Source organism: Octodon degus, unplaced genomic scaffold (genome assembly GCF_000260255.1).
Source record: "Octodon degus isolate 3935 unplaced genomic scaffold, OctDeg1.0 scaffold00054, whole genome shotgun sequence".
NCBI classification, from domain to species: domain Eukaryota; kingdom Metazoa; phylum Chordata; class Mammalia; order Rodentia; family Octodontidae; genus Octodon; species Octodon degus.
The window spans coordinates 2,836,439-2,850,002 of record NW_004524630.1 but is presented as its reverse complement, the minus strand read 5'-3'; the positions used below and the strand labels follow the sequence as shown (position 1 = coordinate 2,850,002).

The window sequence follows — 13,564 nt, the reverse complement described above, 5'->3', positions numbered from 1 at the left end:
AAGTACAGTTTCAACAAATAATACACTGCATATATTAGAGATTTTCTTTATATTAAATATGTGAGTTAAGCTACTTAAATATTTTTCATCTCATACGCTTACCCGAGTCTCACGTGGTTCCTATTTGTTCCTTGTGGAACAAAATCCTGTGTGATAGACCATCAATGTAATAAAATCTAAATTTGAAGATTTCTTTTCCATTATTTTTGTGGGGTAATCTAAAAGTTGGCCTCCCCAAATTAAACAGCATACTAAATGTAATGGAGAAGTTACTTGCCCCTTCTAGTCAGGCATGGGCTTGTTCAGTGAATGGTTTCGCGCTTGTGTGTATTGGCGCCGTATCTGCACTAGGCACTTGGGTAGAAGGCAGGCCGGTGCCCGTGTGCGTTGTGTTTGCGTTCTGACAGAGGAGATCCATGTTAAGCCAACTGGGCACACCACCACTGTGTTAGTTACAGCTGCAGATGGTGAGAGGATTACGTGATGCTTTGGTGGCACCCTTTCTCCAGGGCTCTCCAGGCTTTCTTTTGGAAAGTAACTTGCAACAAGAGGCCTAAAGGAAATAGACCCGGCTAAACATGAGTGGGAGAACGCAAATGTGTGCGTAACCGCGTGGTGAGCCCGCGAGCACCTGGGTGAGGAGTCCTTAGACTAGTGCGTGGGAGGGTCAGCTTGGCGGTGTTCTGGCACTGGCGAAGCAGAAAACCACCGAAGACTGTCGTCCAGGACAGAACCGAGGAGGCTTGGCTTAGGACAGGTGACAGCTACCAACAGAGAGAAAGGCAGAGAAATTGCCGGCATTGGGGACGGGCTTAGCTGGTGGGGAAGGAGTGCCAGAGAGCAGGAGGAGACCAGGTAAAGGGCAGTTGTCTGGTTTCAGCCTTTCGCCAGGTTGAGTTTCATTCTGGCGTAGCAGTAAGCTCCTGAGGTTGACTTTGCATGCGGTTTTTGATTTGGGGCGCCGAGAAGGTTTACAAGGGGCGTGATACGTTTTGTGTGTGGGTGTCTTAGTCGTGTCTCTCAGTACTGGAACAAGCACCCAACACCCAGAGTGACAGGAGGAGAGGCTTACTTGGTGCTCCACGGCAGCGGTACTGCCCCTCTACAGAGCGGCACTGCAGAGGTGAACAGTTCAGCGCAGAAGGCAGGGTAGCACAGTAGCCGGAAGGGAGCCGCTAGCAGCCCTCTCTGTAGTGTTGGGAACCGCAGATTGTAAACCGAGCCGAGGGGATGTCCGAGGTCATCCTTGTCCTCCCTGGGAGCCAGTCTGGAGCCAAAACCCCTGCTTTCTCTGGTCACAGCTGAAGCTTCATGGCTAGTGATGCTGTGCCTCCCGCAAGGCGCCTTCCTGCCTCCATCCTGTCCTTGTCCCTGCAGGAATGCTTCGTTCTTCTTGCGTGCCCACCGTGGTCGCCATTACTGTTTCCAGAAAGACTCTGCCCTTCACCCGTTGTTCCAGCTCAGGTGTAGTCAGTGAACGCCAAGGTCCTGGTGCCTCGTGCCATTTAGCTCCCCTGAACAACCGTCATCCCCAATCTGGGCTGCACTGCCACTTTGTCTCTTACTCTTCCTTGTTACTGGAAGCCATTGTGCATGCAGGAGATGGGGGCCCACTGCAGGGGGACCCGGATAGTCCCTTGCATTCTATTTGGGCTCTTTCTGTCCCTCCTACTCCTTAGGGTGGACAACACTCATACCTAGGGGGGAGTCTTCTCATTGTCCAACCCAGAGAAAGCTCAAGCCAATTGGTGGACTTATTTAGTAATCACATACTCTCCTCCCAGCATCCCCCCTTAATCCCAGCATCACACACTCTAGTTGCAACGACCTCTGAAAAGCCCCACCTATGACCATCTGAGGCTTTGGGGAGACATGTGAGCATGAGCTGATTTGGAGTTTTAGAGATGTGTCATTCACCTTTAGATAGTAATTGAAGCTACCAGTGGAGGTGGGGGAATCTATCTTGAGGGGTTCCAACAGTTTGTTCTTCTGGTACTGGAGATTGAACCTGGGGACTCTCTGCCACTCAGCCCAGCACTTTATTGTTTCTAATCTGAAACAGGGTCTTGCAAAATTGCTCAGGCTGCATAGGAACTTGGTGTCCTCCTGCTTTGGCCTCTCAGTGCTGGGATTACAGACATGCGTGGAAAGGAGGTAGATGGCAAGCTTGAGCATATCTTCAAGTACTTCATTGTGCAGTGGGTATTAGAAAGCGTAAAGGCCTGGGACAGTGGTACATGCCTGTAATCCCAGCACTGTAAAGTCGCACTATCCCTTGTATCAGTCCCCTTTTTTGGTGCTGGGGTCATGGTGTGTTTCTTCTAGATGTTGCCCCAAAGCCTCATGCAGTCAGAGGTGGCTGAGTTCAGAGTGTGTGATGCTGGGATTAAGGTGCATCGTTGCTAAATTAGTCCACTGGCTTGGCACTGCCCAGATTCTGGCAATCTGGATAAGATAAAGGGGGCAAAGATGCTGTTAAGCTCCCTTGTTGCTTTCACTGTCTTCCACTGTGTGAACTGTTGCCTCAGCCATGTGCCACCCTGCTGTGGAGCCAGCAGATTATGGACTGAAAGCTCCACAGACTGTGAGCCACAGAGTATGTCCTCCCAGATTTGAGACATTGGGGATTCTGTCTCACAGGAAGAAGAGTGATTGACACCGGGCACATTCTGTGTATCCAGTGTTGTGTTCCCAGCATCCCACAGACCTTAGCCTGCCTGACAGTGTGCCCCTCAAGCCGCTTGCGCATGAAGGCTGCCAAGGCAACTCTTTTGTCCCCTCAGCTGCATTAGATAGTGTTCTAAAAGGAGTGTTTCATCTTTTCTCTCCATGAAGTTGTTTGTTCGTATCATTGTGTTATTTATTCATATCAACATGGATTCTTCATTCTTTTTTTTTTGCTCCGAATGCCCTCGGGGTGGTTTGGCAGGCTGGAGTGTTGTGGGGATCGAACTACAGCAACCTGAGGCTGACAGCTTTGCCGAAGCAGCCACTTAAAGAACTGAGCTAGGGCCAGGCCCCTGGATTCTTCATTCTTAAGGGGTTTTTTTGGTTGTTTTTTTTGCAGTAGAGAAAATGCAATTTATTGAGTTTTCAAATCTACAGCAATAACCATTCCTGGCTGGTTATAAAGTTCCCCAGGTGCATCCTACTATATAGCCTTGATTTTCTAGTTCACTGTAAATTTATAACACTATAGGAATCTCCCACTGTCCCTTTTTTCAAAATTTACATAAAAATGGAAGCTGGTAATAATGTTCTTAATTCTTTTAATATTCTTAAGTTAATGATGGATTCTATTTCATTCCTGTCATTACGTGGTCCCATGTTGCCTTCGTTTTTACTGGTGCGATACCCTGTGAGGTGGCTTTTAGTCCTTTTACTGCGTCTCCAGCATTCTTTGAGTGCTTCCTAACCTTTAACACGGGGTGACCCAGGACTGTTTTTACAGCCCATACAATTACGATTCACCCAAGGAACATTGATTCTTCTAACAGAGAATAAAGTTTAAAGCCCAGGGCCAGTGAGATAGCTCAGTGGTCTAAAGTGCCAGCTTAGGCAAGCGCACAGGGACCGCACTTCAATTCCCAGCACCACGTGCTGCGCCAGCCCTGCCCCAGGGCAGGCCGAGCAGCCACAAAAGAAAAAAGATAAAGTTTAAAGCCCAAAAGGTGGATTTTCATTGTGCTTATTGTTCTATGCCCTTTCAGAAGACAGGTATATATGCATATTGTATATGAATGCATATGCACATAGTATGTACATGTAGTACGCTTCAAACAAGCTTTATAGCTGCTGCTGTATGTTAAATGTCATTGATTTATAATAGGACTTCCAGTATTGGCCCACCAACACCTTGGGATTCTTTCTAGCCTTCTTTGATTTTAGACAATTTGACTTGAGCCTGCCATATGTAAAGACGATACTGTCATTAAGGAGACCCTTGGCTGTCACCAACCTCAGGGCACTTGCTGCTTTGCTCATCGTCACCCTGACAGCCCTGCTGTGACCCTGTCTCCCACCTGAGTCCTGAGGGCCCCAGAAGGCATCTCGTATAGCCCCCCACCTCATCCTCAGCACTCACATTTGCACCTCGTCTCTCCCAGTGCCACTGAGAATCTCCACCCACAGTACTTAGGTTTTATAAAATATATCCTCCCCCCAGAATAGGAAGGTAAGAAAGTAAATCAAGAATGGAAGAATTGTATTTAACTTAGAGTACTGCAGCTCTTTTGGCAAAAGAGTCTTAACTATGACTGGAAGTAAAGAAAAATGTAGTAATTATTTGTTAGTCTTTAAAACAACCTTTGCAGCCAGGGAGGTAGCTCAGTGGAATAAGTGCTTGCCTGGCAAGCGCAAGGTCCTGAGTTCGATCCCTGGTACCACCAAAAACAAGTAAATAAATAAGTAAAACAACCTTTGCTGAGACATGAACTACACAATACTAGTTGAATACTAGGCAATGAATAGATTGTCTTGTTTGCAAATGGACTGGGTTCTGCACGTGGATTTATATGTGTATAAGCAAAATCTTTTCACCATTGTTTTAAGCTCAGTTTTTCCAGCAAAATTTAGAAGATACTTCAGTGTTTATATATCACAAAGGTGATCAAACTCTTCCTCCAGTACCTAGGAGAAATCCTACCAGGTCGTTCCATATAGTTAGTAGTTATAAATGCTGCTGTGTGTCGTGGACTGTAGGAAATGTACATGCTACTGCACGGGAGGAGTGTGACCTGTGCAATGTAAGTGAGAAAGTGTGTCAGCAGACTGCTTTTTTTGTCTTCAACCTTTTTATTGTGAATCTGTGCTTTTTTTCCTCTCAACTTGGTAGTTCAGTTTATTTCAACATGGACTGTTTAATTTGCTTCACAGGGATCGAAAATTGTGCAATTTGGGACTAAAAGGCTACTACATCAGAGGCAGTAGGCACAATGCAGGTAATATACTATAAAACTATGTAGCCCTTTCTCCTAAAATTAAGCCACAATAGTGTTTTTGTACTTTGTTGTAATGTTGTATTAATTTACTAAGATAACATTTGATAAATGAGAAATAATTCTAATGGTAGACAGCCGCTCTAGATGGAGATGTGTAAACATGGTGCTAGAACAGTGATGGGAAGCCCTAGAGCGTTCAGTGGTGCACAGGGCCTGCTGCAGCCTCGTGCCTCACCTTAGCCTCACCACCACTGCTCTAGAATTTCTGTCAGAGAAGTTTCACGTCATGGATTTCATGTGTCCTCTTGTTCTGGAAGCGTTCCTTCCTGAGCTGTCTCCATTAGGTGACAGAAGTCTAGAATTTGAAACTGAGAAGTAGAGAACTTGTCGTTTCATCAGAATTTCAGTACAGAAGAAAGTGATTCATCAGAATTTCAGTGCAGAGGCAAGTGATTCGGGATCCCTTTCAAGCGAAGGTTTGTGAGGTGGCAGAGAGGCTGCCATTTCATGGGGCCAACTTTCCCAAGCTGTGACAGAATGGTCTGAGCACCGAGCCTTGCTTTGATCTCTTTCAGACTTCCTTAGCCCATTTGTCCTTCTGCACAGAGCTTTTTATGTTCTTGCCTAGTCTGCAAGAAGCTGGAGGTCACGGACAGCCCAAGCGCATTCTTTTCTAGTCATTGGTGGAGGATCAGGTTACTGCCCCTTGAGTCGCACACTCTTAGATGTTTGGTTTGGCCTGCAGCGCTGTGCTGCACAAGCTGGGCTTCTGAGCGTGAACACCAGGAGTCCTGGCCACACGGAGGCGACACACTTCGAGGGGACTGTACATCGGTGCCGATTTGTTTTCCCCACTTTGCTTTCTTCTGGCCACTCATTCATCCACCGAGTGGAATAACAAGTGGAACTGCTTTCAGTGTTTTTTTAGTTAGCTATCATTTCACCTCTTTTTGGACCGTATTTCAGTAAAACTGCACAAATACGATTCCTCTCACCCATCTCCCTTTTGGCCATGTGCGAGCCACTGTCCGCTTGCCTGAGATCAAGCTAGAATACAGCTCACAACCCATTTGTCAACACCCACATTATCAATGGTTCCTAGAGCACTTGAATGGTATTTTTCAAAATTACTGACATATTACTATTAGATAATGTCTTACTTTTTTTGTCACTGAAACAAAATACCTGATACCCACAACATGTAAGGAGGAGCATCTCACCTGGGACACAGAGCAGAAGTCTCACCCATGGATGCCCAGCTCAGATGCACAAGTGCAGTAGCAGGAAGGCTTGCTGTGGGGAGCTGCTTGGTCGCGGCGGTCGGGCGGAGAAAGGAGAGCAGCTGTGGAGGGGGGTGACCCTTGAGCCCAGCCTGCCTCCAACAGCAAGTCCGCCATGGTGCCCCATACTCCACCTTTCAGGAGCTCTAGCTCTGAGTGCTGAAGGTCTTGAGGGACAGCTGAGTATAAATCATAAAGTTCTACCCGGACCCCAAAGACTGATGCGCACTTCTATTCAAAGCACATTCGGTCCATCTCTTAAGAGTCACCAAAGCCCTAACGGTTCCAGTGTTGCTGAAAAGCTCGAGTCTCCAAGACTTAAGGCAAATGTTTAGCTATGAATCCCTGCAAACATTTTTTTGAAAGTTAATACTTCAGTGTACAATGGCATAGGGTAAGCATTCTTATTCCAAAGGGGAGTGATAGGGTAGGAAGGAAGGGGCCCAAAGCTAGGCCACAGCCTTGATGGCACACAGCGAATCCTGTGGCTCTGTGCCTCGAGCCTGGGGCAAGTTGAGCTCCAGAGGGCTTGGGCAGCCCTACGCTGTGGAGTCGCCAGTGGCCTGTCTCGTGAGGTACCCACAACAGCTTCCTGTGGTCCTCAGCAGACGTTCTGCATTCCTGCCATCGCCCTTACCTGGCATCCAGTTCTGCATTCCTGCCATCTCCCTTACCTGGCATCTCCAGTGCTCACTTTAGCTTTACATTCGCGCTTTCATGCCCTGCCCTCTCTTAGGCACACCGCTTGGCCTCAAGCCTTCTGAAATTTGGATGGAAACTTCTCTGTCTCTGTAACTCTTGCATTTTGCATGCCTGTAAAACCAGCACAGTTTGGATGGCCCTAGCTAGACAGACCTTGGCCCCCTGAGATCTTGACTGTCGGCCTCTGACTACCAGGATAACCAATCTCGGAGCCATTTCCCGAAGGGGCCCTTCTGGAGCAAGTAGCCTGTGCGCTCTCTCAAGTGAACACTATAGTTTTCACCCTTGACCATGGAAGGGTGGTGTCTTGCTGAGTCCTGCAGTACTGCAAGGCATCTTTCTTATTGTGCTCATCCAAAGTGCTTGCCTTTTTAATGCTAATCTTTTCAGCATCCATATTGTCCTTTGACCCAACTTTGCAGGGGTTTGCTTTCTGATGAAACTGCAAATTTTTCAGATTATTCAGTTCTGCTCTCTGTTCCTGATACTATAAATCTGGCTCAAGCAGCCAGCAAGTATCCATGCTACAGCCTGAACATTGGGCTGCTCTAAAGTTTCCTCCACCAGATTCATTAGTCTGCTGCTCCTAATCTCAGTATCCAGGATATGGTCAAAGTGTAAATGTAGACTGATTTCATGCCAGAAACACACCTAGTCTGCAGTTCACCTGCTGTGGAGTTCTTGTCCACAACCTGGCCTGAGCCTGGCCCTTATTGTTCCTTTCTTTCTATTTTTTTAGTACAGCGTCTCATCATACCGGACTCTACTGGTTCTCCTGTTCAGCTTTCCAAGGGCTGGGATTATAGGCATGTGCCACCACGTCCAGTCTTAGTCACAGTCTTATTGCACCCTGGGGGCAGGGCCAGCATGGCACACCTGGGATTGAACCCTGGCTGCTGCGCTCTGCCTAAGTAGGCACTTTAATCCACTGAGCTATCTGGCCAGCCCTGTTGTTCCTTTCTATCAGAATTCTGGTCTTGTGAGATCCTACCTGTATCACAAATCAGCCACCACTCGACATTCTAGGCTTTCTCTAGCCTGCTTCTCCGGACCTTTCTTCCCTTCTGCAGCTGAGTTCCAGAGACTTCTAAACCACATGGTCAGGTACAGCCACAGCAGCTCCTCACCAAAATCTACCTTAGTCTTTTCCTTGTTACTGGGACACAACACCTGACGCCCATAACCTGAGGAGGAAGACCTTATTTGGGCTCCCTGTTTTCATTGGAGTCAGTCCATAGTTGACTGTCTGCAAGGCAGAAAGGGTGTCGTGGAAGGACCTGGGTAGAGGACAGCTGCTCGGAGCCCCCGGGAAGCAGAGGGGACAGATGGGCCGGGGAAAGAGACCTCTGGGTCTACCTCCAGGGGCCGGCACCTTCCAGCCTGTGTCCGTCTCCTGATGGCACGTTCACTACCACCCGGTGGGCTGGGACACTAGCTATTCTAGCACCCCCATGTTCCCAAGGCCCACCTTTGAACACGAGGCATCAGGAATGGGGCATCCTCGATCTCAACCGCAGCGTGCATCTGTAGTCATGCTGGGGTAGATGAATTTGCTTTTTTATGATGAATGCTTTTTCTATAAGATCTAGAATCAAGGAGCTTAAAAGAACTATGGTTCTGTGGATTCCAGGCTTTAAATAGGAGTATTTAATAAAATCAGCTCTTTCTCAGCATCCCAAGCCCTAGATCCTAGTGGAATTGAAGGGTCTCTGGCAGCCTGAAGACGTTTCCTACCTTTCTGATTAACACCAGTACATGTGTTTGCAAATCATAGTCTTAAATTGATGCATGTTGCAGGTCAGGACGTGAAGAAGTACACATTTTCCCCACAGTTGCACTGCCCTTCCTCCATCCTCAGTCATTTGCACAATGCCGGGCACAACGCAAATGCTCAAGGCGTGCAAATCCTGTGGGCTGCAGGGTCAATCATGGGAGGCAGAGCGAGAGGAGAGGCGGAGCGCTCTGCTTCCTTGGGTCTGTGATGACTTGTTGATATCAGACCATATTACCATCAGTTATTTATATTTTCATAAAAAATAGAGACAGTTGCATGACTTTGAGCGAGTCATGTAGCCATTCTGAATCTCAGGTTTTTTAAAATGAGGGTAAGAAACTCTGCCTCTTAAGTTTTTTCTGAACTAAGCTAACGAGTGCTCTCTGCAGGAGACCAAGTTGCAGAAGAGGAGGACGAGGGCTCTCCCCGTGGCACCGCGGAGTCTGTGGAGAACAAGGGCGTAGAGCTGGGTGAGAGCGAGCTCGACTCCGAGGCCGAGCTCATGCGAAGCATGGGGCTGCCGCTGCAGTTTGGCAGGGTGTCGGAACGTAGCGATTTTGAGGCAAGTGTTAGTGGACTTCTGTTATTTCTGTTGCTTGGTTTTCTTCATAAAGTGGTATAAGAAACTAATTTCGTGTCCCAAATCAAGTCATTCATGATTAGAACACTAGACCACTTTGAAATGTACATGTTAATAAGTTACCCAGAGCCACAGGCTGTGGTGCGTCCCACACGTGACTGTTCCTCCTCTGGAAACTTAGTAAAAACAACTTGTTTGCCTAATAAAAAGCCCAGTTGCAGTTTGAAAGTATTTTGGTTGACTTATTTCAAAGTAGATTGGATTCTGTTTTCTTTCATAGATGATGAGGTATATTTTATATTCAAGTTACTCTTTGTCTCATGTAGGTATCTATGAATACTAGAAATAAAGTTAAAGTGAAAAAGAAAAAGATAAAACATCGAAAGAAGTACTTAGATGAAATTATGCAAGAATCTTGGAGAAAAGATTATGAAGAAGAGGACCTTTTGCTCTCAGATGACCCGTCTTCTGTTGAGCAGTTTGAGAAGACCGGAACAGACAAACTTCAAAGCACAAAGCGCACTGAAGCAGAAGACCTCCCTGCTGAAAACATGTTCTCTCCAAAGCCAGAAATTACAGAGGTGTGGGGAAAATATTGGAATAAATACGGAGAAGGACTGCTGTGGCAGAGCTGGCAAGAACAGCACCCAGATCAGACGCTGTGTCCTGAGCCCTGGAGCCGTCCTGACACAAAGGCAGAGTGGGAACAGCACTACAGCCAGCTTTATTGGTTCTACTTGGAACAGTTTCAGTATTGGGAAGCTCAGGGCTGGACTTTTGATGCCTCACAAAGCTGTGACACAGACACTTGTGCTCCGAAGACAGAAGCTGACAAGGAAAAAAATGAGGACTGCACAAAAATTGACTTAACATCTTTTCCATCTTTACCTAATGCAGTTGGTAAAGAAAGCTCTCGTTCAAGTGACCCTAGTGACATACTCGATGGCATTGGTAATATGACTCTGAGTTCAAAGGAAGTAGAACACAGCCAGTTGGAGTCTGGAAGTTGTGGTGGGCAGCTAAATGGATGTAGTGGTGGGAAAGAGTGCCCTGCTTCTGGCCAGAGTGAGCCGGGTGACGGAGGAAGCAAGGCAGGCGACTTCGGGGGCGGACGCGCAGAGCAGCCAGCTCCAGGTGAGCTTAGCTCGTTGCTAGGGAATGGTTGCCAGGATCCGTGTGCTTCACTAAGTGGATCACTAACCCTTAATTGTGGAGTTAAATGCCAACTGACTATTTCATATTATAATAAGGTACTTATTTTTAGTGATCTTATTTTTGTATCATAAATAGCTTATTACCTATGTGCATTAATAAACACGCACATGATCTTCAACACTCTTCTTCCTCTTTCACCTTGGAGGACAGGACAAAAATTTCAAGCCTCTTGAGGAATTTAATTTAGAGTAAGTTTGACACTCCCTCCATTTTGAGGAGCATATTAATTGGATGGTGGTTAACAGCATACGTTTGACATCAGGCGAACAGGAGTCCTGTGGAATTCATGCAGGGCAGGTGAAATCTTGCTCTGCAGTATTAGCAGGGCGAGGCATTTATGACTGAATGGGTTGATTTCAGGATTTTCATCAATGAGATACCCGGGATATCAACTTGGTTGATCCCTAAGTTTTTCTAAAGCACTGTACAAGCTGGTGCTGCTGTTAGAACTAAAATAAGCTGATGAAGAGTGTGAAGAGTTCAGGTGGGATGAGCGTACTCTGGCTAAGAAGTTTTAACAGTGATACCAGAGAAGTGTGGAAAGAGCGTGTTTCACAATTTCAATTTGTAGAATCTTGGCCTTGATGTTTGGCACTAGAAAAATCCAGGAAAAAGTGATTTTCTTTTGCCTTTTTTTTTTTTTTTTTTTTTTTTTTTTTTTGCGGAACCGGGGATTGAACTCAGACCCTTGCGCTTGCCAGGCAAGCACTTATTCTACTGAGCCATCTCCCAGGCCCCTGATTTTCTTCTTAGCCTTGTTATGAAGCAAAAGGTTATTTTCTCCTTTTGTAAAAATCTCACATTAGTCTTCCATAGTCTTCCATTTCTGATGTTTCAGTACTTACTTTAGCCATAAAATCCGTGGTGCCCACGTTGGAGCGCACATCAGCTCCCATCTCCCCTGTGACTCCACGTCCTCGCTTTCCTTAGCACCCAAGCCTTTTCATAGCCCGATCTCTGCTGCGAGTGCCTCTGTGAGGTGTGCGGGCTGGCCGTCTCACCTGGGCGCTCCACGGTGCCTGCTGTCTGCGTCAAGTGGAGGGTTTTAGGTTTCGATTTGCTTGGGCTCCTAGGCTGAGATCCAAGCGTACGGTGTGCTTTTCGTGTCCTTGTCAGCTGTTTTGCCCGCCTAACTGAGCGTATCTTCTGTGAGCACGCCTGTTAGCCACCCTGTACGCACCTTCTCCCTTCTATCTCATCTATCTGTCCTTCATTCTGAAAAAATATAGGACAGAGATAGACACATGTCATATTGAAGACCCCACAGTTCAAAGGATTTTTTTTAACGTCCTTAGTACAGGGTCTCACTACATGGATCGGCTCATAGTGGTCCTCCTGTTTTCAGCCTCCCGAGTGCTGGGATTGCAGGCCTGTGCCACCACACCCAGTCTCAATCACCAGCTCAGCCTACCCCAGGGGGCGGGGCCAGCACGGCACACTAGGGATCGAACCCTGCCCGCTGCTCTCTGCCTAAACAGGTGCTTTAGTCCACTGAACTATCAGGCCGGCCCTTAAAATTATTCTTTTATGGTAGCACTTGCCTTGACTACTTCTACTATTACGTTATTAAAGCAGATAATTTTGCTTTATAATGAAGGGATGTTATTTTTAAGAAGTACGATCATGCTGTTTCTACTCATTTAGATTGAAAATCGTAAGAATACCACTGCTAAGAGCTACTGCAAAATACCTCTGTAGCCTAACTTGTATAGATTTAGACAAGTAGTTGTAGCTTCTTTTTTAAAGTCCAGTCTTGTGTGGCTTTGTGGTGGCTCTGCGGTCTGAGGTTTACATCATTAGACTTCATTGCTGTGCAGGCGTTAGCGTGTACTTAAGCTGCAACAGTGAAGATGCTCCTGGTTGATTAATCTGCCATCGCCATTGAAGAGTAAACCTGTCCACTGTTGACCAGAACGTTGTTGTGCACCGTGATTAGATTGCAGAAACTTTTAGACATTATAAAGATGTAACTACTTTGTTTTCTCCAACTCAGCACGTAGAAATGCAGGCAGATATAACCTGGTACTTTGCTTGAGGTACCTAGCTCGTTCAGGAAAGCCACTGAGACATTTTATTGTGTTTGTAAGTGGCAGGAAAGTTGGCACACGAGGGAAATCTCATTGTAATGTCTGTGCCTTTTTAGAGTCACAGGAGTCTTCAGGACCAGACACACGCAGAGGTAAACCACACGCCGGCTGGAGCGATGAGGATGAGCGTGGAGAGGACCCCCCTGAGCCTAAGCCCAGCAAGCTCAAGCGGAGGTAGGGTTGTGTTACTTCTGCCCTAGAAATGGGTTGGTGTGGGCAACTGTATCCTTAAGCAAGTGCGATTAAAGCTTGTTTTTTGTACAACACTGCTAATCCTGTAAGAAGTGGCAAGATCTACTGGCAAGACCCTGAATTTTCTTTGGTACTGGGCCTCAAACTCAGGACCATGCACTTGCCAGGCAGACACTGAGCTGCTAAGCTGTATCCCTAGCCCAAGACCCTGAACTTTTGGATGCACTATCAAATCCTAACTCTTCCATATACACATCCTAAATTCATTTGTAAATTTCTCATGTGTAAAACGTGCTTAATGCCTGTTTTTGTGTTGGATCATTGGGTAGACTGGAACTAGCATGAAAATGTATGTAACAGTGGCTGCTTTGAAACTGCAGCTCAGGCCAGTGCTTCAGCAGGCATTGTTCTTTCTGTTTACTACCAGTACACATGAAAGGTTAATGTAAAGGAGAACATAGTTTGTTGTGATCAGGGTTTGCAAGGGCAACAATGGAATGCAGGACACCTAATTTATAGAGTTTCTTTATAACACTCACCCAAAGAGTCAGACAAAAAGAGTGCAGGAAATATGTCCACACTCTAGAGACCCACAGAACCCAGCTGAGAACCTGGATCCTATGGCAGCGCCCTGCATAAGTGCACCCAACTACCTGGAGCCCATAACAGTGCCCCACGAGCTATGGGCCTAGAGCCCATGACAGTGTCTCACAAGCTATGCGGCCTAGAGCCCATGACAGTGCCCCACGAGCTGTGGAGCCTAGACCCCATGACAGTGCCCCACGAGCTATGGG

At 46.7% G+C, this 13,564-nt stretch overlaps 1 protein-coding gene across 3 annotated transcripts in view; it reads left to right on the top strand.

Moving 5' to 3' along the window:
- Positions 1–3,073: 3,073 nt before the first annotated feature.
- Positions 3,074–13,564, top strand: part of Tgs1 (trimethylguanosine synthase 1) — a 40,534-nt gene continuing 30,043 nt past the window's right edge. For 2 of the 3 annotated variants that reach the window (XM_023717733.1, XM_023717735.1), the window contains exons 1-3: positions 9,107–9,258; positions 9,603–10,410; positions 12,635–12,752. In XM_023717733.1, the coding sequence (XP_023573501.1) occupies positions 9,199–9,258; positions 9,603–10,410; positions 12,635–12,752 (986 nt within the window). In that variant the 5' untranslated portion in view covers positions 9,107–9,198. Of the gene's footprint in view, positions 3,142–4,875; positions 4,941–9,085; positions 9,259–9,602; positions 10,411–12,634; positions 12,753–13,564 lie in introns of those variants that run through there. The other variant, XM_023717734.1, reaches the window with a different exon arrangement.